General features: G+C 41.1%; 1 protein-coding gene across 1 annotated transcript in view; it reads left to right on the top strand.

Moving 5' to 3' along the window:
* Nucleotides 1-12,305, top strand: part of LOC149322564 (FIGNL1-interacting regulator of recombination and mitosis-like) — a 55,159-nt gene extending 42,854 nt beyond the window's left edge. The window contains exons 19-24 of the mRNA XM_089479809.1: nt 2,052-2,147; nt 2,272-2,385; nt 3,470-3,574; nt 3,992-4,072; nt 5,029-5,148; nt 8,297-12,305. Of these exons, the coding sequence (XP_089335935.1) occupies nt 2,052-2,147; nt 2,272-2,385; nt 3,470-3,574; nt 3,992-4,072; nt 5,029-5,148; nt 8,297-8,482 (702 nt within the window). The 3' untranslated portion in view covers nt 8,483-12,305. The remainder of the gene's footprint in view (nt 1-2,051; nt 2,148-2,271; nt 2,386-3,469; nt 3,575-3,991; nt 4,073-5,028; nt 5,149-8,296) is intronic.
* Nucleotides 12,306-26,344: the final 14,039 nt, after the last annotated feature.

Consider the following 26,344-nt stretch of genomic DNA (forward strand, 5'->3'; position numbering starts at 1 on the left):
CGTTTGAAGCTCAGCATGTCCAAGACGGAGCTTCTTGTCTTTCCTCCTAAGCCCACCCTTCAACACTCCTTTTCTGTCTCTGTGGACAACATTTCTATTCAACCAGTCCAGCAAGCCCGCAGTCTTGGTTTTATCTTTGACTCTTCTCTGTCATGTATCCCTCAGATCCAGACCACAGCCAAGGCTTGTCGATTCTTTTTGTACAATATTGCCAAAATCCGACCATATCTCTCCGCCTCTACTGCCAAGATCCTGGTCCATGCCCTAGTGGTCTCACGACTTGATTACTATAACGTCCTCCTGGCTGGGCTTCCTCTTTCTCACCTCCGTCCTTTAATCTCTGTCCAGCATTCAGCTGCACGCATTATCACATCCACCCACCGCTCTGACCACATCTCTCCTGTGTTGGCATCCCTTCACTGGCTCCCCCTCCCTTTTCGCATTCAGTATAAGCTCCTGCTGTCCACGTTTAAAGCCCTCCATGGACTGGCCCCTCCTTACTTATCAGACCTTCTTTCTCCTCACCTTTCCACTCGGGCCCTCCGTTCTGGTAGTCAAGGTCTGCTGTCTCAGCCCAGGATTTCCTCTGCCCCATCCCGGATTCGCCCCTTTTCACTCGCTGCCCCTCACTCCTGGAACCTTCTTCCCCCACAAGCAAGAGCCATCACTTCTTTAACCAGCTTCAAAACGTAGTTGAAGACCATCCTGTTCAGGGCAGCGTTCCCAGGCATTGCATAATTGTCACTTGCTATTTGATGTTCTCTTGTTGCCTGTTTTATTGCATCATTTCCTGTTTTGCTATGTATTTTATATGTATTATCCTACTAGAGAGGCCCCTTCCCCACCACCACTCCCTTTGTGTCGTGTCTTTTTAGATTGTAAGCCTGAGGGCAGGGAACCGTCCAATTAAAAAGATTGTATGTACAGCACTGTGTAAATTTACAGCACTTTATAAATAAAGGTTAATAATAATTAATAATAATAATAGATGCCCACAATGAGGTCATTGTTGTTGCTTTCCCCTATAATTTTTACTCAAAGGTTCTCAACCTGATTTCCGTGCTCTAAATCATGGGTCTTCTCATGGGTGCATACATCCTTGTCATATAATGCATTTCCTCCTTATTTCCTGTTTGGTTTATTTCTTCAGAATACATTATATCATTCCATTACCATGTCCCACCTGGTTTCAGTAATGCCTATATTTGCCTTCCTGTGTTAAGACTTCATCTTGCTTATTTCCCATGCTCTGTGCATTGGACATCTCCTACTTTGGTGTCATTGGAAGATTTGATGAATGTGTCTTCTATTCCTTCAGCCAAGTAATTTATATAGACACTGAACAAGTGCTAGTCACTGCTTTCTGGAACCATTGGTCAGTACTCTTTGGTGTTGGTCAACCTAATCAAAGCCAAAATTTTACCAGCTTGTCTGGAAGAATATCATGGGGAGCCTTGTTGGAAGCTGTACTGAAATCAATATAAGTTATATCCACAATATTCCTCTTATCTATTTATCTTGTAACTCTAAAGAGAGGTAAGGGAGGGGGGAGAGGTAAGAGTAGTCTAGCATATTTTGCTTATGAAAAACCCATGCCAGCTCTTAGTAACCACAGACACGGGCACCGGAGGTGTGAGAGTAAGACTCCCATGAATAGCTACTCAGTTATAGAATATTCCATGTATGGCTCTCTGTAGACACAGGGTGCATATGTGTGAGTTCGCATATGGTCACTTCAAGAAGTTACAATTAAACAGTTACAGATAAGCAATCTGTTTTTGTCTCCTTCAGCAAATATCCATGATGTACATCTAATCTAGCCTGAATTCACACTTTCAGTCTATGAGTGTACATATTCTACAAGTTTTAAAATAGGAATTTTTAAAAGTAAATATATGGTAAATAAAAACAACTGATTTCTTTGGTCTACCTTCCATAGTATTGACCCCAGTGGTGGTCACATTTTGCAATTCCCAAAATTTTAAACTCTTTTATTTAACTGGAAATGGTTTTCTTTGAGGGCCATAAGATGTTCTTTTTATCTGATGAAGGTGTCCAGTCTGCCGCATCTACAGCAGACCTTTTGCTTGATGTTTCGACTTCTGCAGCTATTCATCCAGATGTTAGAGCCCCAGATGCTAATTCAGGTAAGGAAAGCGACACCATAGTTAAGGCTGACAAAAACAGTGGGAAATTCAGCAGTGGGGGGGGGGGGGGAGCATGACTCCTGGATTTTTAATGAGCAATCTTAGACCTTCTTTCTTCTTACAGATATTTACACTGCAAACATCCCTCATCCAGCTGAATCCACCCGATCATGTTCTCATCGCAGTATTAGATTTTCTCTCTTCAGTGGGAAAAACCTATATTCTATCAGACTTTCAGGTAACTACACTGGGCCATTCATTTTGGCTAACCTTCAGTAGGTATTATTTATGAGTGAAAAGAATAGTAAGACCAGTGCATGGGCTGGGGGGAACAAGGGTGCTCTTAAAGATAGACTGCATCCTCCTTTTCCTTCCATGGGAGTCCAGAGCAATCAGATCATCATCGGAATTGTCTCCCCTTTCCATCTCTTCTGCACTGGTAAGCCTTCTCCGGACTTAACAGCTGCTGGTGTAGGGAAGTGGGAGAATGCAGAAGGCTAGAGAACAACTCCCTATACCCTGTCCAAAAAGAGACATAACCAAACATAAGCCACATTTAAAATGCATGCATGTTACTAACAGGGCACTTGCTATAGATAAATAACAACTTTCCTTTACTTCCTCTTGAATATAATCAGTCAGTATAAATGTATGAATATTGTCAATTAGGTTGATATATTGCAGGTCTGTTTGCCACTTTGTTTTTAAGGTAGGAAATGCTAATTCAGCGAGAATGTTAGAGGATTTCATCCTAGGAGATATATTTGGCTTTTAAAATTATTTTAATTATGATTCCCAGGAAAATACATACAGCAGCCTCCTTGGTATCTATTGGGATTTAATGCCAGGATTTCCCGTGCATCCCAAAATCAGTGGGTGCTGAAGTCCCATTAAATATAGTGGCATAGGAAAATGATATCCCTTATATAAAATGGCAAAATCAAGGTTTGGTTTTTGGAGTATATATCTACAGCTGGCCCTCCATATTCATGGGTTTAACATTCATGGATTTGATTATTCACAAGTTTGACTGTGCTCTTCTCCGCCCCCCAGCATGGTCTGGAAGGGTGCACACATGTGCCCAGGAGAGGAGTAGTTTGGAAGGGCACGTGCCTCCTCCTCTAGTCTAGAGCTTTTTCCTCCTCCCAACAGGAGAGAGGGGAAGTCAAGCCCAGGACTGGAGCAGTTTGGAAGGGTGTGTGCACTCCTCCTCTGTCCTGAGCTTTTCTCCATATTTGTGGTTTGTTTGGCAGGCAGGCAGATAGAGAAGGTCAACTGTATATTAAAAACCCAAACAATAACTTTGTTGTTGTAACACTTAGGCACAGGTCCTGCCTGAGTTATGTTGTTTGTTTGCTGCGTTGCTGGCTTACAATAATTGGATTATTCAACAGCATGCCATAGAGGTGTTCACTCAGTTTGCAGAGGTAAGAGAAACTTCTTTTGTCCCCATCAATATAAAGGCACCCAATCCAGACATAACTAAGTAGTTTTAAGCCCATATTTAATCATTCATTTGGATTGGCATTTTAATTGTAATTTTTGCACTGTTTTCAATCTTCCTTAGATAAAGTAGAACACTGGTACAGTATTTTAAAGTAGGAACACTAAAATAATTATCTTGATGGGAAATGATGCAGGAAGAGAAGATGTAGGAACCTGAACTTTAGTTACCTAAACTTATCATTAAATTTTGTGCACAATTGTTTTAAGTTCTGCTAGTGCCAAACATTTCCAATAGTTTAGTAGAAATGTCTTGATTCAGCTTGATCCTTACCTCATTAAAGTAACTGAGCACTCAAGTTGGGTTAGGTATGACCTTCATTGTATTTGTTTGTATGAAGGAAACAAGCCATGAGGATATTCTTCCCCAGTGCCTTAACTCTGAAGAAATCAAAAGTAAAGTTATTGACTTCCTCTCAAAGGTAATATTTCAATAAAATTTATACTTCTGTCAGATTTTTTAATTTTGACATTAACATTTCCTAAACAAGCATGCATATTTTTGTTTTCTGCATTGTTTAACACTATAGCTGGCATCTTGTTAGTGACATATGCACACATAGATTTCCCTTACACCTGTACGTCTTTTGAGGGGGGGACTGTGGAGGTGTGGTAATAGCAACCACAACACCCAAAGCCCCTACCAACTTAGCATACAGTCTCTGAAGTTGTTCCATCCCCGTCCTCCCCGCACATCGTTTCCATGCCTCATGGGGAGCAGATAGAATCGGCAAAGTATCAGGCTATGTCCTTGTGGCCAAATGTAAATTAATTGCAGCAGCACTGAGACATCCAGAGGACCTTAGTGAATCTCAGCCATGATGTAATCATTCAGACTTTGGCTATGGGGGCATAACCAGACACATCTGCTATGCTGTCCTCTCTCCACAAATCATGAAATGGCCATAGAAGGTGGGGGCTTCAGAGACTGTACAATAAGTCTGTAGGCATTATATGGGTCACCCTAGTGTTAGTCTGCATGCTAATCTTTATTGATTCTGAGATCAAAATCTATGCAGTGTGTTACCTTGTTCATTGAAAAATTTGATATAGTGACAGGATAGGATTTTTTTCTTTCTTTCTATACATGTGTGGTCACTCAGTTACCAAAAATTATTTCAGTATAGTTTCTGTGTTGCTTATTTGATATATTTATATCACACTTGACAACAGGTCTCTATGGCACTTATGAACCTTCAAAAATTAATGTGTTAACTGCATCTGCAGAGGGCTAGATTTAGAGCTGGTGTTTTCCTAATAGTGAGGTTCTGAGTATATGCACACAACTGGGATCAACTGAATCTAAGACAATAACCTGCACAGTCATAGCAGCAGCTTTAAATTTAACAACACGTTTTTCTTGTGGCTTACCTCTCAGACCCATCATATAGAGGAGTCAGCAGAAGCAAGAGCAGAACGAATGAAAGAGGAAAATGTTCTTCTTAGCTCCCACTTAATGGAAGCCATAGCAGAGACCAAGAGGTCCTTGATTTTAGAGGTATGTTGCAGTCTTGAGTGAGGGAGCATGAATGCAATGTTTTAATGGTACCCACTGCTACTTTCACTACTTGTTATGGATCAAGGCAGGAAACAACACATTAAAATACAACACCAAATAGACACATAACACATTTAAATATATGAACACCAATTAAAAATACATAATCTGTTAAAAGAGCAGAAAGTTAGTGTAAAAAGCATACATATTAAAAACAATCAATTTATAATTTAAAAACACGTAATTTAAAAACCATCTAGATAGGCCTGCTGTAAGAGATTAGTCTTTAATGGTGTTTGAAACTCATAGAATGTATCCAGTTGTCGAACCTGTTCTGGTAATTCCACAATTGGGGGAGTGGCTCTGGAAAAAGTCTTCTGGTTAAGTTGCCATCCTGATCCTGGCTGACTGAAGTAAATGTCCCCCAGAAGACCTGAGTTTCAGGGCAGATTATACAGGAGAATGTGATCCTGTAGGTAACCTGGACCCAAACCATGTAGGACTTTAAAGGTAATAACCAAGACAATACTAACGGTGGTTATAAACATGTGCCGGCAAACTTAAGGCAAATTTATGCCAGACATTTTTGTCACCACTGGCAATCTATGGTGGGTTACAGACCGCCAGAAAGTAAGCGACGAGCGAAGGGGTGGTGCTTCCGCACCCTCCTAACCCTAGTACGCGCTCCGCGCACACAAAATGGCGGCGGCCGTTCCACACGGCCGCCGCCATGATTACATCACGACCGCGCCACCTCCACACGAGGCGGCACGGTTGTGACGTATTGAGGCTGCGCCACAGTGCATAGTGCGCCTTTTCTCCGGCCCCGGAAGGAGCACGATTTCCGCGCTCCTTCCTCGGAGCGTCCAGGAGATGCGAGGTGTGGCAGCTGCAGCTCCCAGACACTGCAAGCAGCAGCGGCAGGAGAGCGCCGCTTCTCGGCGATATGTAAGCTGCCTATCTCACATGTGTGTACATGTTAATAGCTGTTGTCAGCAGCCACCAACATGATCAAACCAATTCTTTCAGTCAGTTCATATCTTCTGTTAGGCAGTGTGAAGTACCCCCTTAGGCAGTGAAAGGTGATTTGTGCATCCCTTCCCATGGAGATAGCTCCCATCATCACTATGGAGTGCTTGCCAGTGCTGTCAGAGTAAGACATGACAGACAGCACCAAATACTTATTCTCTATCAGATGGTGGAAGAGCTTGGGCCATTATTCCTTTCTATCTTTGTCCAGGTCATGCATTTTATATGTGAAGTCTTTAATGAAATTCTAGCAGGAAACTTTACCATAAGATGATTAGATAAGAGTGTCAGGTTGATCTAGCTCAGGTCTTAATACAGGAGTGGGGAACATTACTGAGCAGCTTCTGACACTTCCATGCTTTGGAAAACACACCTTTTCCCGCAGGCATACCCCTAATACCCCCGAGATATCCCCTTTTCTCCCTTCATTGATGCATAATTGTGCTAGTCTGGACAGTTATTTTCATTGTAGGATGTTTTAATTGATGATTGATGTTTTTAATGTATTTTATTGTATTTCATGGACTGTATTGTTGTATGGTCTAAGTCAGGGGTAGGCAACCTGCGGCCCGCGGGCCGGATGCGGCCCAGTGAAGCCTTGGGACCGGTCCTGCCGCCGATTGCCACTGGGGCCTTTGGCGTCTCGCGCGAGGGGCATGGTGGGGCAATTGTCTATAGAAGCCTCAGAAACTTGCATTTATCTTAACATTTTTTTAAAAAATCAGCAATTTTTTTGCATGTCCTCCATTTTTTATTTAAAAAGTGCCCTCCATTTGAAAATTTTGTCCTACATTTGTCCCGGTTTATTTATTTATTTAATTTTTTATTATTTAATTATTTATTTTTTGGCTTCAGCCTCCCAGTTGTCTGAGGGACAGCAACCCGGCCCCTGGCTCAAAAGGGTTGCCTACCCCTGGTCTAAGTGCTGTAACCCGCCTTGATCTTTGGAAAGGCGGGCTAGAAATAAAGTATTATTATTATTATTATTATTATTATTATTATTATTATTATTTGTGGGAAGTGTACAAGATTGCAGAAGAATCTGACTATGTCCTCTTAACCAGATACAAAATTATGACATCAACAATGATATCCACTAGTGTCCTCCAGAAGTCTGTATGTTGATGTAATCATTTCACATATGTCTAACAGGACATAGCCACATGCTTCTGCAATCCTGTCTGTTCCCCAGGAGGCATGGAATTTAGAGTTGGGTCATCAACAGTGGTATACAGCTCAGCATAGTTTAGGTCTGTGAGGACCTACTACACTATGCTGAGCTATATAGGATTGTAGTGAAAAAATCTATCGACACTTAAAATATAACTGAGATTGTATTATAACCTTTTATGTTCTTGCCTACATCTACATCTTCCTACAACAACCATTGTGGCATGAGAAGCATTACCCATTGTCATTTGATGATGGCAAGAATTATCTGTCACCAGAAAAACTAGTCAGTACTCAGTATTAGCATGGCAATGAAGTGTCTATCAATCAGACTCTATTGACGGACAGTATTCACAAGGCATACAAAGGGTGACTTGCAATCACAAAACAGTGTATCAGAGGTGTGACTTGTACACAGATTCCTGTTGTATCCTTGTGATGGACAGTTGAAAATAGAGAGGTAACACCTCTGTTAATGACAATTGATGACATTGCCAGGCGCTATAGTGATAGTAGCTCTAATGTGTGGTGGGTGATGATACCAGATAAAAATGTAAAAGACAGTTAGATGTGATTAAGTAGCTCTGTGTGAGTGGGAACCCCAATGCATCCTGGCCCATAAATAATGAAATGAAGGATCAGGGTTGTAGTGCATCCTCCAATATGATTCTGTAATGTCTAAAGAAGGTTATTAGCATTGCAATCCTTGCTTGGCTGTGGGGAATCAGAGGCCAAGGGTCTGGCTTCTAGGAGCCTCTGCCTAGAGTTTCACATTGGGTTACCTTAAAGCCAACTTGTAAACTTAACTTCTATGAATCAAAGAGCTGAAAAGAGCTGTGTAAGCTCTAATGGCCTTGACTGCATTGACTGGTTTCATTTTACATTTATTAGCATCCCTCTGTTTTGAAAAATCACCATATAGAACTCTTCTTCTGCTTTCATCCTGCAGCCATCTGCCAAAAGAACTTGCTACTCACCTAGCGAGGTGCAGTACAGATCAGCCATTGAAACTGCTGAAAGAACACTGGAGGTGGTAAAGCTTCTGCTACAAAAGGGTCCACCCCCAATTTGGCTTGCAAAGAAATTAGAAGCATTACAGATGACAATCAGTAACCTAAAGAAGAGCATATGTTGATAAATTTAATCCTTCATCTCAAGGTGATTACAGTATTGTATTGCCTAATACAGGTCTACACAAGATAGATTACATAGCTGGAAGCCCAAAATGCAAGGTGCATCCCATTATGGATGGTTCCAGGTATTAATGTTGGACACTCTGTTTATTTATACAGGTTGCAGGTGTAGAATGGGAAATCCCAATAGGAGGCCAAGGCCCGATACATACCTTGTTCATGGTCCGGAGCAGCAGCGGCCTTTTTTCCTCCACAGGGAAGCCGCAGCCGCCAAACCTCACAGGTTCTTTTAAAGCCGCAGGGGAGGCATAACAAGTGCCCTACTGGCGCATTGGTTACATAAGTGCTGCGCGGCACTTACCTAACTGGCAGCGCCCATGTATACAGGGTGCCACCATTGTTATGGCGCTGCACTGTACTAGAGTTAGGGACTGTGTGGTTGCTGCGTGGTCCTTTAACCCTAGTACGGTGCCAGCACGGCGCATTAGCGCCGTCTGTACCGCATCCAAGTTAACTAATTGGTCATGGATAAAACACATGCCAGTTTTAGATGCCATTCACTTTCACTGTTGTCCCCAAAATCCTTTACTATTGGTAGGAAGGATACATTACAGACACGACCTACTGTTGTTCTAAGGGCCTTCCATCTAGAAATGAAAGTGTCCAACCTAACAATGAAGAATTGCTGCTACATTGTGATTTTACTCTCCTAGCTTAAGCACACAGCTGCTCACTGCATACAGATAACCTTGTGGAAAACATTTGTCCTAGAATTATGTGTGGAAGCAATTGGAATGTTTTTCCCCCATAAAACAAATTGCAGAAATTTTTCTTGTTCAAAAATAAAACCACACATTTGCAATATCTGCTTCTCTCTAAGGACTCTTTATCAGCCAACAAGGCAGGAGATCCCAGTGGCAGTTAAGGTCTAAAGATTGCAGAGTAGAAATGCAAGTTTTTGTCGTGGCTGTGAAGATATTGTATTCTTGCATCCATGAGGCTGTGGAAAGAGCTCTCTATCGCCAAGATAACTCAAGGTTTCAATTGTCACTAGTTGGCATTAGTCCCCAGTTCAGTGGCTCCTGTTCTTCCCAGCCAACAGTGTTCACATAAAATAAGGCTAAATTTCGACAACTGGATTAATGCTAAATTGGCTGCACAGCTAAGCTGCTGAAAGCTTTTTCTTGGTAGTAGAAGCTTGCAGGCAAGCTTTTTGCACTTTGTCCACCTCTTCTTCCACAACAGCCATGGGAGCAGTTCTTTCTAGGTAGCCTTTACTTTCAGCAGTGATTCCCCTTGTTCAGAGTAGTGCCACACGTGTTCTAAGTAACACCTTAGAAATAACCATATTAGTTGTATTGCTTTCCAGCTCTGTATAGGTATGGGAGATGTCACCTGTAGCCCTATGAACACTCAAGTTCTGTAGTGGCAAAAGAACAGCTTGCTTTTAACAAGCAACCACTCAAGAACAGCCCCACATTGTTAGTGGTTTAATTATTGGGAAACATTCTGAACAATTCTATATTGTATACTGTAGACTTGGATATTGTATTTACACAGTGTCCAGGTCTGCTGTGGATTCATTTTATGAATGATCACACTAGCTGCCAAATTTAACAGTCCTTCATCTGACACTTCCTCACTAATGAAGGAGTCTTCTGCTGTATGTCTAGCTCTTATGTCTCCTAAAGAAGAGACTGGCTGCGAGGAACAGAGCTCACTGGCTAGTTCAGGCAAGGAGTGCAAGTATCCTCCTCATGGCAAGCAGTGAGGATGCATCTTTGGTACCAAGGAAAAATCCAAAGCTACCCATGGAGTGGAGCTCCTAGGCTACCTTTCATAAGGAGAGTGATAACATGCCAGATATTGTGTCTCCATCTGAGATGGCAGCAGTACAAGAGCGTTTGGGGAGTGGGCCAGCACAGAGGCAGGTTGAAGACATCAGATCAATTGGATCTGCTCCAGCCATTTTTGCTCAGCAGTTAGCTTCTGTAAATAAGTTGAGCTCAAAACAGACTGTGGATGCTAGAGGCAATATCCATCACTTCTTGTGGAAGATGCCCTTGCCAGTTTAGAGACTGGTCTTAAGGGATCTAAATTATTCTTCAGAGTGTCTTTACCTGGTTTGTTTTCCTGGCTTCTGACTGACTTCTTGGCCTTAACAACCAATGCTGACAGCAGCGTATCACTCCACAATATTAGTTTGCAACACCAGAGGAAAAACACTTCAGCTGAAATTATACCCAATTGGTTTTGAAGAAACTCTGAAGCCCTCCCCTGCATTTAAGGATACAAAGACACTGCAAAATAGTAAGTAGAACCAAACATATAACAAGCAGCATAAACCAGGCCTCTTTTTCTTCTCTCATTCCTCAAATAGTCAGTAATGAAACCCCTAATCACCTACTGTCCAGCAAAAATGATAATGAATGCTGGTCAGATATTTAGAATTGAATTGTCCAACCTAACAGTAAAAATCTTTCACCAAAATTCTCCTTCCATCCGAGTTCCTAGTTTTAGATGCTACCTGACAAAATAAGGGCATGCCATTTTGCACAGAGCAGCACATGATCAACACAGAGTAAGCCGACATTGCAGCTTTCCAGATCCCTGGAGTTGATCCCTCATAAAAATTTTGAGGAACAGTAACAACATCTCAAAAACATCCAATCAACCCCCCCAACACATTGTTTTTAGTTGTTTTTTTTTAAATCTATTGGAAATATTTTTAAATCTTAATTTGCAGTTTTTGAAAGCCACATTGAGTCCCATCTTGTGATGGCATATAAATGAAGTAAATCAAAACTATATTATAAAGACATCTTATTTTGGTACAAGATGAAGCAGCTTTAATTCCTAACAGTAAGCCCTTTTTAGTATCTGATTCCTACCTCAAAATTAAGAAAATATGCTATTTGGGGCAGGCAGACAGTGACCCTCCAGATGATGCTACCATAAGTCCCAATAAGCATAGCTAATGATCAGGATGACAAGAATTGTAGTCCAACAATTTCTGGAAGTCCATATGTTTTTCACTCCTAAGCTAGACTCTTCAAGCGTTCTTTGTGACAATGCAGACATACAAAATGAAATGCCCCCTAGGATCTCCTCTATTCTTCACTCCACAGCACTTCTCTCCTGGGTTTCCCAAAATGTGCAAATGTAATTCCTCTAGCTCCTTATTGTTGAAAAGAGTAGTTTCTAGGCTGAAGCTATAATGTATATACAAGTTGACTGAGGAGGGGGTCCAGTGAAGTTGGAAAGAGATGTAAAGTAGGAGAGAGATGGTTGGAGAGACACAAGAATCTATGAAATGGCAAGAAGCATAGTTTCATACCAAGCACTATGTTTGGATTCCTGCCATTTCATAGATCCCTGTGTCTCTCTCCAGTACTATACAACTTGTATTCCAAAATTTTCCAAAATTCCCCCCCCCCCCCCAAAAAAAAATCCAACTCTGAAACACTTCTGGTCCTAAACCTGTAGTTGAATCTCTATATCCTCATTTTCATTTTTTTAAAATACCTTCTGCTAAACTATACTCCATAGAATCTATACACTTCTCAGAGTTCTTACAAGTCGCTGTGGCACACACTCTTATAACAGCTATACTTTTCTGGATGACAGCACCCTGGGCCTTCTTCCCCCACTGCTGTCCCCAAAATAAAACAGACCCTTTTAAAAATCTCTGTTAAAAGGGGCTTTGCAATGGTAATGTGGATCTAATTCAAGATGTAGACAAGCTTTTTCCAAAACAAGATCAAAACTTTATTGTACAGATGTTTCTAATAAAAGTTACTTGAATGAATATAAATAAATAAATGTTGTTATTTCAGATGGTAAAGTTTTTTTCTTTGTTATGATTAGTATAATTAAGGTTTCCTTATCTCCACAGAATCTGAATGTTATAATCTTTGAGGACACTCACACCATCCTTATAAAGAATAGTTTCCTAAACCAAATTAATAGTTCTGCCACTCAGGCTAACTATATCCCTCCCGATATCTTTTTCTCCAAAACTCCTTCACTTTGAGTTCTACACAGGAACTAAGTCCTTCTTCTTCTCTGGACTGTAGCCCTGAGAGTCCTACCCTGGAACCCTCCAAAAACCTGTCCCTTTCTGGACACTCTGAAGACCAAACCCTATGTAACCTTCCAACTGTCACTGATGGGGTTTTTATCTCCTCCCAGCCAGCATTTCCTTGGCTACTGTCAGCTGGCTCATGATTGGCTGTTGCTAGTCTAACCCACACCTGCCTTTTCTCTACAGTCGCTTATCAGCTTTTCAGTCTTTTAAGGGATTACATTTATGAGTTTCCTTTTGAGGTGACCATAATTTCAGTCCTCCCTTCCTGATCTATGAAAAAAGAAAAATCTGTCTTGTTTACTTAGTCCTATTGTGGACTGTTTCTGTTTTGTAAAAGTTAAAAGGCTGCTACCTTCTTTTCTCCTCAAGAAGAAAGTATGGTATGCACACAGTATGTGCATTCACAATACAGTTGGCCTTCCTTAGCCACAGATCCTGCACCCACGGCTTGAAAATATTCAAAAAAAAGAATGCGAAAAAGCAAAAGCCATTTTATATATGGGACACTGTTTTACTACTCCTATTGTATTTAGTAGGACTTGATCATGTGTGGATTTTGGCATCCACAAGGGGTCCTGGAACCAAACCCCCGCAAATACTGAGGTCCCATTGTATAGGACATTTGGTTCCTCCCCCACTCACCCCACATAGTCCCACCATCAGTTCTGCTAAACACTGATAATGACGAAAGCCAAAATTAGGACAAGTTTTCACAGCTTTGGCAAAATTTCATTCCTGCTGGTTCCCTCTTCCTTCCTGTTTTTCCTCTTCTCTGTTTCTAGCATCACTGAGAACTGATAGACACATGATGGATCTACAAAACTGCCACAGTTGCTATCAAAATTTGCTGGCAACTGTAGTAGCATTAGTGGTCAATGCTATCTAGCAGTGGTGTGCCCCTCAATGAGTTTCAGAGTGATCCAGTTCCTTTCCACAACCCCAGGAAAATTCCAACCTCAGTGTACATTATGTAGATTTGGAAATCAGGAGTTGTTAAGTTCCTCCCGCACTTCCACTATGAGTAAAAAATTTCAAAGGTATTGTCCAGGTTTTTTAAAGAACTTTATAGAAGTGATTTCTGATTTCTTTTGGTTTTGCAAAAATCATGGCAAACAAAACCTGGCAAAATTCCTCTCTGTTCAGAAATCAACACACAACTTCTCTTTAGCTTAGACACACATCACTGTCCAAAATGAAACACAATTCGGGAATATATGATAAAAGAAGAACTTTCTGACCAGCACAACTACTGTAATACATGTGCCCATTTAGACTACTTACAGGAGCAGAGAGCTCCATTTGTAGGGAACTTGTACAGTTCTAGGTACGTGAGAACCATAGCAGGGTGGGTGGGGGCGATGTGAAGTCATCAGCGATACAGAGACCAGTATATTCTGATAGATGCAAAAGCAGCAATACTTTCAACATAAGCTTAGCTTAGCATTCCTTTTGCATTCACAAGTGGTCTCTTCTGGGCTGAGTACTTTAGTTTCTGCTCAAGGCTTGCATTCCCAGAGGAAAATTACAGGGTCTGCCAACAGTGCCCAATGCCAGCCTGAGTAGGCATGGGAGCAGAGGTGCCCCCAACCACCTTCTGTTCTCTTCCCAGCACCCTGACACTTCCCATTTATGCAGTCACATATATATATGCACATCAATTTGTGCATAGCTGCTTCCATTTGAGGCTGAGTCCTTTTTGCAAGTAGAGGAGACCTTGCCCCTCCAGTGCCTCCTCACTCCCACCCTCATCACATTAATTTATTTATTTGCTTATTTTATTTCAAGGAATTATCTCCCACCTTTCTCCCACAGCAGGATTCATAAAACTACAGTTGCTGCCAATTAGTAGCATAATGGCAAAAAAGAAAAATTATACTCCAAGACCCCTGTGCAAAGTGAGAGGGGGAAGGGAGGCAACTGTATTATTATTATTAGTATTATTATTATTATTGTTATTATTATTTCTTACCTGCCTCCCCTCATGGATCGAGGCAGGGGACAACAATTAATAAACAACATTGGTTGAATCACATCATAGAATCATCAGTTAAAACACACATCAATTAAAAAGACAAATAAGATGTGCACATATTAAAACAATCCACATCTAAAATTCATCATTTAAAAATTACAATTTAAAAATCATCTAGATAATGAGGTGATTGGTTTTCAATGCACTTTTAAATTCAGACAGAGTATTCAGCTGTGGAATCTCTTCCAGAGGTCATTCCACAGTCTGTTGGGTGGCTGAATAAAAAGTTCTCTGGCTGACAGTTGTCAACCTAGTCCTGGCTGACTTGTTTCTTGGAGAAAGAGCAGCCCCTTTTCCCACAGAACACCAAGAGGCCTGATGCCACTGACTTAACTGCCAGAAAGTCTTCCATCCATTAGGAAGCAAGACTTTGAGGAAGTCTTCCTTGAAACCTTGATGGTCATGGAAAGACGTTGAGGAAGACTGAAGGAAAAGCATCTCTGTTACAACATCTCCCAGCTAGTCCGTTTCCATGCTGGCAGGTGAGCCAACACAGAAGCTGAAGGAAGTGCTAGGCCTGCACCTCTTCCAGCCCCACCATCATCACAGCCACTATGGGACATACAAAAGAGTACATCCCTAGTCCTCGGGAAGATATTGAGAGTTTGCAGACTAGATAACAAAAGCTTCTAGGTCTGGGTACTCATCTTGCCAAGCACACCCTGCACTTTCTCTGAAGATGCCAACACAGATGCTGGCAAAACTTCAGGAATAAACTCTTCCAGAACACAGCTACATAATAATAATAATAATAATAATAATAATAATAATAATAATAATAATAAATTTATTATTTCTATACCGCGCCTTCCAAAGATCAGGGCGGTTTACAGCAGGAGAATACAACAATTTACATAACAATAACATAACACTGCATATTTCAAATACATCACAATATCAGTAGCAATACATCTCAATAATAAAAAAGGCAACAATACAGTTATCAATATAACATCAATGCATATCACAGAACAGCAATATTACATAACAACAATAGCAATATCCAAACAAGATTAACCCTCCAACCCCCAGAGTTACCACTAATACAAAAACCCAAAAAACTGCCCAGATGGTAACAGGGCACAAACCAAAGTTCTTTCAGCCGTGCTTACAGCAGCGGCAGTGACAGCGGCTTTGGGGCAAGTCCTCCAGCCGCCTCCCCGGTAGCATGGGGGGGGGCGTGGCGGCGTCCTCATTCGGGTGCCAGCGAGCCGGCTGAAGTAGGCTGCTCTCACCGGCCTCTCCCCTCCGCAGGTGCGCCGCCAGAGCGGCTTTGGGGCAAGTCCTCCGGCCGCCTCCCCGGTGGCATGGGGGGGCCCTTTAAACCCCGCAAAAAACTAGGGATTCCGACTGTGAAAGCCTTTGACTTCACACCCTGCACTGTTTAACATTTTCATGCCTCCCTACAAAAAAAAAAGCTCTTCAAAATCCAATAGACTTCCAAACACTTGAGGATTTACATTTTGGACATACCATGCAGCCCCTGAAGTGTCCCAAGAGGAATACAATGGTCCCAGTACCCACGGCCATGGCCCATCCCTGTGTTAAGAGCATTCATAGTGCACAGCAGACACTTCCATCACTGGCTGGACCCTGTGCTGCAGCCTTAAGCATCCCTCTACCTGCTCAGACACTAACAGCTATATCCTATTTTGAAGACTGCAGTTGCTATGACAACAGAACCTGCCTGGTACCCAACCACATATCCTGATACAACCTGGCCCTATAGTGAGAGCAGCTATCTAAAAATAGCCTGGGACCCTCTTGTCATTGTCAGGCTCTCTTCCACCTGCATTGACACAGAAGCTGCTTCATTTCTGCTGAATGCACAGAACAGGAAAATGAATGCAGTAGGCTAAGATGGGGAGAAATGGAGCCAGGGTTAAGGTTTACTGAGCAGCTCATCAGTTATACTTGTAATAGTTATACTTAGTCTATCATCTTGGGGCAATGAGTTCCATTGGATGTCCATCGTGTGATTTCATTATTTTTTAATGTGGCACTTTCCCCCTGTCCCTATACCCTGTTGCAATTAGTGCTAGCACAGATAACTGAAATAATACCAATTCTTTTTCTTTGTTTGCATCTACCTTCATCCCACCCACCTGTTGGCTTCCTTAAGTCTATTATCTAATCTGTACTGCAGAAATAATGCAGTTTGACACCACTTTAACTGCCATGGCTCCAATCTATGGAATCCTGGGATCTGTAGTTTGTTGTGGCACCAGAGATCTCTGACAGAGGCAGCTAAATATAGCAAAGAATTACAAATCCCATAATTCCACGGCATTGAGCCATGGCAGTTAAAGCAGTGTCACATTGCATTATTTCTACAGTGCAGACTTATTTCAATATTGTAAAACTAAAACAGCAATGAGAATGCATGATGCCAGTTGATAGCCAAAGCACAGTTGGGACTTGAGGGTATGCAAGGTTCCAGATCAATTGTGAGTTGCTAGCATTTTAAGTGATCCAATAGAAAAACAAAGAAGCATTAAAATAAAGCACAACAACAAAAAAAAGTTTCAGAGAATGGTCAGTCTAGAGACAAAAGAGGTGAGAAAGATGAAGTCATCTGTTATGACCTAAGATACCATAGACAACACACAACTTCATCAGATGCAATGGAATGAACAAAAACTTAACTTCAAACAATACAGTCCATGCTTGTGCTTTATTATGAATGTTGTATTCAGATGACTTGCTCCTTTAATATTAAATTATAAATCTAGTTGTTAATTGTGACTGTTAATTCCCATTAAAACCATTTGAAAGGCTTCACTCTAAGCTGGACAAACAGTGGATTTAGCCATCTACACACATAAATAGACAGAAAAATATAGTTACTGACAAAGCCTTTTTAAATTACAGCATGGCTTTTTTAAAGCAGGCTTGAGTCCCAAAATGGGAGAAAGGTCGGATAACAACAACAACAATACTAAGCAATAGTAAAACATTTCAGCTTCCATCTTCTTCAGCTGCTGTGATTTAAACAAACATGTCTCATGAGCTATTTGATGATAAGCTCTTGGCAATGGAAGTACAGTAACTGGAAATGGGACTTTTGACAGGTGAGTGTTGTCCTGTCTTAGGTGGTTGTTAAACCCTGGATCTCTCTCATATTCTCTGTATGTGCCTGTGTCTATATTACATACGAGCTCCTCTTAACTAAAGGGGGTTAAAATAAAATGCATTGCCTCATTTATTCAGTTTCTTATTGCACAGAACTGACAGCACTACTAAAAACTTAATCTGCTTGGGGCCTCAGACAAATAGAAAATGCAAATCTTGTCAACATGGTGGTAAAAATATCAAAAGAAGAGAGATAAGTGTTCATTTAAAGTTCATTTTTTCAACCAAATACAGTAATTACACTAGCCACCCTTTAAGGCAGTGGTAGAAAACCACTAACCTCCAACCTGTTCAGAGTCCATGGGACCTCCCAGTTTAGCTAACCAAGCTCTAAGTTTAATGACACTTTGAATCTGCATCTTGAAATGGGTTTCTGCATCTTGGTCCAGTACACACTGCAGAAAAAAAATCTAGTTTGGGACCACTTTAACTGCCCTGGCTCAGTGCTAGGGTATCCTGAGAATTGTAGTTTGTTGTAGCACCAGAGCTCTCTGATAAAGAAGGCTAAATGTCTCACAAAACTACAGTTCACAGAATTCTGTAGCATTGAACCAGGGCAGTTAAACTGGTCTCAAACTGGATTATTTCTGCAGTGTGTTTTGGACCCTCGGGTAATTGAATGTGGTTAAAACAAACTGTTTTCTGTGTGAACGGTCAGTTGATGGAAAGACTAGAGCCCTTACTGCCATGCTCTACCAGAAGCAAAAGAGGGACAGAGAGGTCAGAATGCATATTTCCAAAGTGTTACATGACCACTCACAATATTTGAGGCCTTTCAGATAACATTCTACCGCAACTACCTTTTCTTGTGCATGAAAAATTCAAAATAAACTAATACCACAAGGTGGCAGTACTTCCCATTATTGTTGTGTGCCTTCAAGTTGTTTCTGACTTATGGTGACCCTAATGCAAACCTATCACAGTGTTTTCTTGGCAAGATTTGTTCAGAAGGAGTTTGCCAGTACCCTCTTCTGAGGATGAGAGAGTGTGACTTGCCGTGGATTTCCCATGATCTAACAAGCCAGGTGTTTTAACAAAAGAGCCAAATATTTGCTCCCATCCAGTACCTTCAGATCAGTCGAGTTGTTCTCCAACTTTTCTGGGCCATTGTTTTAACAATTAACCTCAGCTTATCCCTTGCCCTATCAGTACTGTCACTTTTCTGTCATACTCTTGTCCTGTAACTGATAAATGGTACCAACAATGAAAAAAACCTTGTTTTGTGCCTTCAAGTAATTTTTTACTTTTGGCAACCCTAAAGTGAACCCTTTGTGGGGTTTTCTTGGCACGATTTGTTCAGTGGGGATTTGCCCTTGCCTTCCTCAGGGGCTGAAAGAGTGTGACTTGTTCAAGATCAACCAGTGGGTTTTAATAGAGATTCAAACCCTGGTCTCCAGAGTCGTCTCCAATGCGCAAACACTACACCATGCTGGCTCTCAGAAAAACGTGGGAAGCCTGAAAACCAAAGATTTCCTGGACCAGTTTGGACTATCTGTAAACTATCTGTGAATGTGGCAATGTGACTGCATAGTAAAAAGCCTTGCCCAGAACAACCACATCTATGACAAAGTCTGGATCCAACCCATTATAACAAATTTTATGGGTTGTTAGGGTATTTTTCAGGTGTTATTAAACTGTTATTTGGGAAATTGTGTATAAACACGTTGAGGCCTATCTGAGTAATTCTTACAATAACCTTGCCAAGTTGGTTCATATAATTATCCAGAAATGTCAAATAGATCAGAGAAATTATTGCTTGCTTAAGACGATCTAGGAAAGTGATTGCTAAGGTGACATGAAATACTATGAAATTCCTATTGTCTGTTTGCCATTGAACTAGTTCTCAACAGGAAAGAAAGTTGCATGAGATTGCTTTTTTAAACAACAGGGATTTCCCCTTCTTTTGATTATTGTTCTTATCTGTACATTCCTTTCTATCAGAGCAACCAAGCAAGACGCTTTCTGCTCTTAACACATTTACCCAGAAATCACCAGATTTACCACGTGTCGGGTCTCAACGCCAGGAAAGCATTCTTGGAGAATGAATTTGCCTTCTCCTTTCTCTTGAGGTTGGTCAACGCACTTATAATTTTTCCATTCTACAGTCCCGGCCACTTAGACTGTGCAGATTGAGAAGGGGCTTCTTGCTTCTGTTTGCAAAACTAGTCTTGGTCTTAATAGTATTAATTCAATTTTATGTACATTTTTTTAAATGCAGGATATGCATTTTTTAAATGTAAATACCAGCATGACATTTCACTGAATGCAATTAATGTGAACATATTTTAAAAATGTAAATGGCAGCAGAAATGATAATTGTTTGTATTAATAGGGGGATTCTGAGAGTGTAGTCCAAAACAAGTAACTTTTCCAACCTCTGAATAGCAGCCATGGACTTAAAGCCAATTGCTAGTCCCAACTAAAGTACACCCACTGAACCCATGGGAATTTGGAAATCCAACATTTACAAAACTGCATTCATTCAGGGGGTATATAGTTGTTTTTACCGATTGGATTCATGATGCCATGTCTATTTTGCCATCAGCTGCTTCACACACACACACACACACACACACACACACACACAACCATGTGCATATATCTTCTCAGAGGTTAGCCCCATTCAATTCGGTTAATTTTTTCCTAAGTGGTTAGGTACTATTACTGTCCACTAGATGGAAACAAATCCAGGATTTGGGCATGACTTATCTTTTCTATTTTTACTTTCATGTTTGTATTTCTCAACATTTGTTCGCTGTTGTATTTATATCTCTTTCAAATGTGTTTATGCATTATATAGTTATTTAAAGCATTAATCTGTCTGACGCCTTTCAGTTTGCCAAAACTCTCAGAGTGGCTCATGATGACATAAAGCAATCTCAATACAATCATATTTAAAATTGACACAGGAGAAACAGTACAATATAGAGTAATAAAACAAATTAAATCAGTTGCCATCCCTGGCTAAAATAAAAGATTAGGTGCCATGCCATAAGTATAATTATTCAATTCTGTCAAAACTGGGCATTGCTACTTTAAAGATAATCTGATAAATGTTAACTAGGAGATATGTAAATGCTATATTTTGACAGAAGAAAGCTGGGACATGTAAGGCCAAGCAACATCAGAGCATAATCAAGATGACTAAGGGTATTAATAAGGAGACAGCCAGAGTGGTGTAGTGGTTTTAATAGTGGTCTAGGATGCTGGGAGACCAAGTTCAAATCCCCACTTGGCCATGGAAGCCCACTGGATGACCTTGAGCACACCACTCCCTTTCAGCCTCAGAGAAAAGCAATGGCAGCACACGTACCTGAATGAATCTTGCCAATAAAACTCTGTGATAAGTTTGCTGCCATAAATCAGAAATGACTTCAAGGCAACAACAACAAATTAATGAGGAAGAATAGACAAACTATAAGATGCTGCAGCAGTTTGCTTTTGCCTAAGCCTATTGGGAAGGGCAAAACTCAACCTGTCACTCTCCTTACTCCTGAGTTAATGAAATGCAAGCTACTTTTGCACTTTGAAACCATTAAAGCAAACTGAGAAGAAAAAGGGAAAGTGGAAAAGGGAAGAGAGGGAAACCAGGACATTTTAAAAGCAGATGAAAAAGTGGGATGGCAGAGGATTAATTGGGATTATCCCAACCAAATCTGGACAGTTAGAAGATATAGTATTATCTATTAGCATGAACCTGACACAATTGTATTGGTCATTGGGGTTAGAGCCAAACTTTGCCATGCTTAGGGAAGACCCATTGAAATAAAGAGGACTTACATTTATTGTCACAAGTAACCTTCTTATATATTACAATGGGTATGCTATTAGCATAATTAGAATTGGACTAACCCATATTTCCTTTTTAGTTTATCCTCTGAGTAAGAACTGCTTTAGCCCAAAATATTATTGAACTATATTATTGACTGCATGCACATAAAAAGTGAAAGAATGAAAGGAAATAAGTCCCATGTGCTATGTGATAATCAAAAACTTTTATTTATTTTTTAAAAAGTCCCACATGTTTCAGTCTTATCACCAACTGATCTTTTTTTCAGGCACTATTCAGTCCTCAGAAATTTCTAGAATTGCAATATCCACTCGCTATTCCAGTGGACATTTTATTATTAGAAGAAATAATATCCACTTGCATAGAGTATGAAGAAATGTCTGAGGATTGAATAGCCCCTAGAATCATAGAGTTGGAAGAGTCTGCAAGGGCCATACAGTCCATCCCCCTGCCATGCAGCAACTCCCAATCAAAGCATCCCCGACAGATGGCCATCCAGCCTCTGTTTAAAGACCTCCAAGGAAGGAGACTCCACTACCCTCCGAGGGAGTTCGTTCCACTGTCGAACAGCCCTTACTGTCAGGAAGTTCTTCCTAATGTTGAGGTGGAATCTCTTTTCCTGGAGCTTGCATCCATTGCTCTGTGTCCTAGTCTCTGGAGCAGCAGAAAACAAGCTAGCTCTCTCCTCCCTTCAAGTATTTAAACAGGGCTATCATATCACCACTTAACCTTCTCTTCTCCAGGCTAAACATCCCCTGCTCCCTAACTTGTTCTTCATAGGGCATGGTTTCCAGGCCCTTCACCATTTTGGTCACCCTCCTTTGGACACGCTCCAGTTTCTCAATGTCCTTTTTGAGTTGTGATGCCCAGAACTGGACACAATATTCCAAGTGGGGCCTGACCAGAGCAGAATATAGTGGCACTATGACTTCCCTTGATCTAGACACTATACTTTATTGAAGCAGCCTAAAATTGCATTGTCCTTTTAGCTGCGCATCTCACTGTTGACTCATGTTCAACTTGTGGTCTACTTGGACTCCCAGATCCCTTTCACACGTAGTTTCATTCAGCCAGGTGTCCCCCATCCTATATCTGTGCCTTTCATTTTTCTGCCCTAAGTGCAGTACCTTACATATCTCCCTGTTGAATTCCATTTTGTTAGCTTTGGCTCAGCCTTCTAATCTATTCAGGTTATTTTGAATTTTGATATTAGCTACTCCTCCTAATTCGGTGTCATCTGCAAATTTGATAAGTATGCTCCCAATTCTGTCCTCCAAGTCATTGATAAAGATGTTGAATAACATTGGCCCCAGGACAGAGCCCTGTGGGACCCCACTGGTCACTTCTCTCCAGGATGAAAATGAGCCATTGTTGAGCACCCTTTGGGTTAGAGAAGGCCAATTGATAATACGGCCAAAAAGTAAACGTTTTGACCATCACATAGCACTTGGGACTTTGCCTCCTTTCATTCTTCCACTTTCCAGTTTTTTGTTTTGTTCCTGCATGCACATAAAGCCATGCACATTTATAGATTCTTCATTTATAATAATAATAATAATAATAATAATAATAATAATAAACTGTTTATTTATAGCCCGCTTTTCCTTGGCAGATCAAAGCGGGTTACACAGAAGTACACAAATGTACACTTTACAAACAGTAATCACGTAAACATCCAATTCAATATATAAACTATTAAAAACAATGTTAAAATTACAAGATTAAAACCACACAATAACTAGCTTAAAGTGCTGGTGCAACAGGTGCAATGGGGAGAGAGCAGAGCTTACAACATCTGGGGGAAAGCCTGTTGGAAGAGGAAGGTTTTTAACCTCTTCCTAAATAGGTCAAGGGAGGTAGCCGAGCGGAGCTCACTGGGAAGAGAGTTCCAAAGCTGTGGGGCCGAGATAGAGAACGCCCTCTGAGCAATCACAGAATATTTCGTGTCTGGAACCCTCAACAGTTGCTTCCCGGCCGACCTGAGAGTGTGGGGCAGATTGTATGGGGAGAGGCGGTCCTTCAAGTACCCTGGGCCCAAGCCATTTAGGGCTTTATAGGTAATAACCAACACCTTGTATTGCGCCCAGAAGCAAATGGGCAGCCAATGTAGATCTTGTAGGACAGGTGTTATATGGCTGGTCCTGGAGCATCCAGTAACCCACCTTGCTGCCATGTTCTGCACTAATTGAAGCTTCCGGGTTTGGTACAAGGGTTGCCCCATGTAGAGCATGTTATAGAAATCCAACTGAGAGATCACCAGAGCATGTACCACCGTTTCAAGGTCCCCCCAGCCCAGGTAGGGTCGCAGCTGACATATCAGCCGAAGCTGATAACAAGTGCTCCTGACTGTCGCATCCACCTGAGATGTGAGGTGGAGCGATGAGTCCAGAAGCACCCCCAGACTGCGAACTGAGTCCTTCAGGGGAAGCGTGACCCCATTCAGGACAGGTGGACAAATCTCCATCCCCGGGCCCGGGGAACCTATCACGAGTACTTCCGTTTTCTCTGGATTCAAGCTGAGTCTGTTTTCCCTCATCCAGCCCATTACTGACTCCAGACAGGCATCTGTTTATGCATAACAGATTGTCCTGGATCTTATTAATTCCAACTACAGAAGACCTACTGACCATAAAAAGGCCCTGTTGGAGCATATGAGGATGTTCACTCCCTCTCTGCTTTCACACACCCACACACACACATTTTCTTTGCTGTTTTCATATACTGGTTCTGTTGCTGCAACAGTAGCCAGGCTCAAATGGGATGAAGCAAAAGTCCTTCCTGTCAATTTGGAGCTTGTTTGCGTTATTCTCTGGGAGTAGAAAGAAAAGGGGATGGGACAGAAGGTGTTGTGAAACAGATTGTTAAAATATTTGTGTGGGATTGTTAGCCCAAATTAACAGCCTTAAACTGGAAGTGACTGTTGCTTTCTTAGAACCAGAGCTCAGTTTCAGCCTTACATCTAGGGTCCTCCAGATATACTGTATGACAACAGTCATAATCCCCCAGCCAGTGGATGCTGGAAGAGGTAGGCCAACACATCTGGAAGGCAACAGGTTGGGTACAGCTGTAGGACTTTTAGGGATGCTGGCAGGACACTATGGCAGCATCTGCACTGCAGAAATAATGCAGTTTAACAATGCTATAACTGTCATGTCTCCATCCTATGGAATCCTGGGATTTGTAGTTTGTTCTGCCCCAGAGCTCTCTAACAGAGAAGGCTAAATAACTCACAAAACTACCAAATCCCAGAATTCCATAGCATTAAGCCATAGCAGTTGAAGTAATGTCAAAATGTAATATTTCTGCAGTGCTGATTCAGTCCAAGTGGGATATGCTGTGATTTCAGAAGATTTTCTTCTGCAAGAGAGGCATAACCAAAAGTCTTCTAGTCCTCTCTCACCTCTATAGAGCACAGAACTGATTAAGATGCTTTTACTGTAAACATGTGCTTAAACACTGTGGTAGATAGATTACGAAGACATTAATTCTTATTATCTTTATTTATGCCATGCCTTTTCCCTATAACCAGGACTCAAGGTGGATTATAAATTAAAATAAATGCAACAGAATTAAAAGATCAAACATTAAAACAGTATCAAACCATTAACAAAACAATAGTGTTAAAAGATCAAACATTAAAATAGAAGCAAACATTAACAACATTAAACAGTTTAAAACATACAGTTAAAATAACTAAGAGCATTTTAAGTACTGCACAATTAAAACAATACAGCACCCTCTTAAAAACATTTTATTTGAAATCCTGAATAGTCAGAAATGTATTGGATTTTTAAAAAAATATATATTTGTATTCCAATGAAAGGATAGCAAGGAGGGGGCCATTCTGTCCTGTCTAGGAAGTGAGCTCCAGATCCTTGGTGCAGCCAGCAAGAAGGTCCTATCTTACCTCCCCACATACTATGCCTGTGAAGGCGATGAGACTGCAAGAAAGGCCTCTCCCAGTAGACGAAGGGACAGATTGACAGACACATGAAGAAGAATTTCTTCCCTCTGGGAATTTCTGGGGAAGTCCTGCTACAGCCAGTTCCTATGCCTCTATTGATTTGACCTTCTCCCATTTCCCCACCACAAGCACTCTGTCTTTTAGAGGCCAGGAGTGTAGGCAGGAAAGTTCAAGGCAGCCAGGAAATCTTCTCTCGAAGAGAGAGTTCCTAATCCAGCTAACGTTTAACAAAGAAATTGCAACATACACAACATTCCAAACAAGCCAAAGTTAACTGGAAACGTGCCCAGATTTCAGCCTGCCTGGAAATTACACCTTGAAAAATCTACCCACTAATTCCATGATGTGTGTCAAGGATAGATGTTTTTTCCCAGTTGTGATTTCTTTTTATTTTATTTCATTTAACTGTGTACTTGAAGCTCCTGGAGTGGCTTACATTAAGTCAATAATGGTAACATATCACTAAAGCAGTAAACAGTGAAAGAGAAGATGAGTATACAATGGTTATTTTCCCTTCCTTTCCAGTTCACAAGGCAGTTATTTACTCTGTGAGGGTAAGAAGGCTCAACAGCTTGGAAGTTGTTTGCTACTGAGTCTTTGGACTGCATTTTTCAAATGTATGATACCTTTATTTTATAATGAAAAGTTGAGAAAGGCTGGGTTGTTCAGCTTGGTGAAGACTGTGGGGTGCCACAAATGCTCTTTTTAGATACATCAAGGGCTGCCACAAAGAGAGGGTGCTGGCTTGTTCTCTGCTGCCTCAGACAATAGGACCAGGTCTAATGGTTTTTAAGTTACAGGAAGGAAGATTTCGACTGAACATTTGAAGGAACTTCTTGACAGTAAAAACAGTTTGGCA

This window comes from Sceloporus occidentalis, unplaced genomic scaffold (assembly GCF_023333645.1).
Source record: "Sceloporus occidentalis isolate IW3139 unplaced genomic scaffold, rSceOcc1.0.p SCAF_1, whole genome shotgun sequence".
NCBI lineage: Eukaryota > Metazoa > Chordata > Lepidosauria > Squamata > Phrynosomatidae > Sceloporus > Sceloporus occidentalis.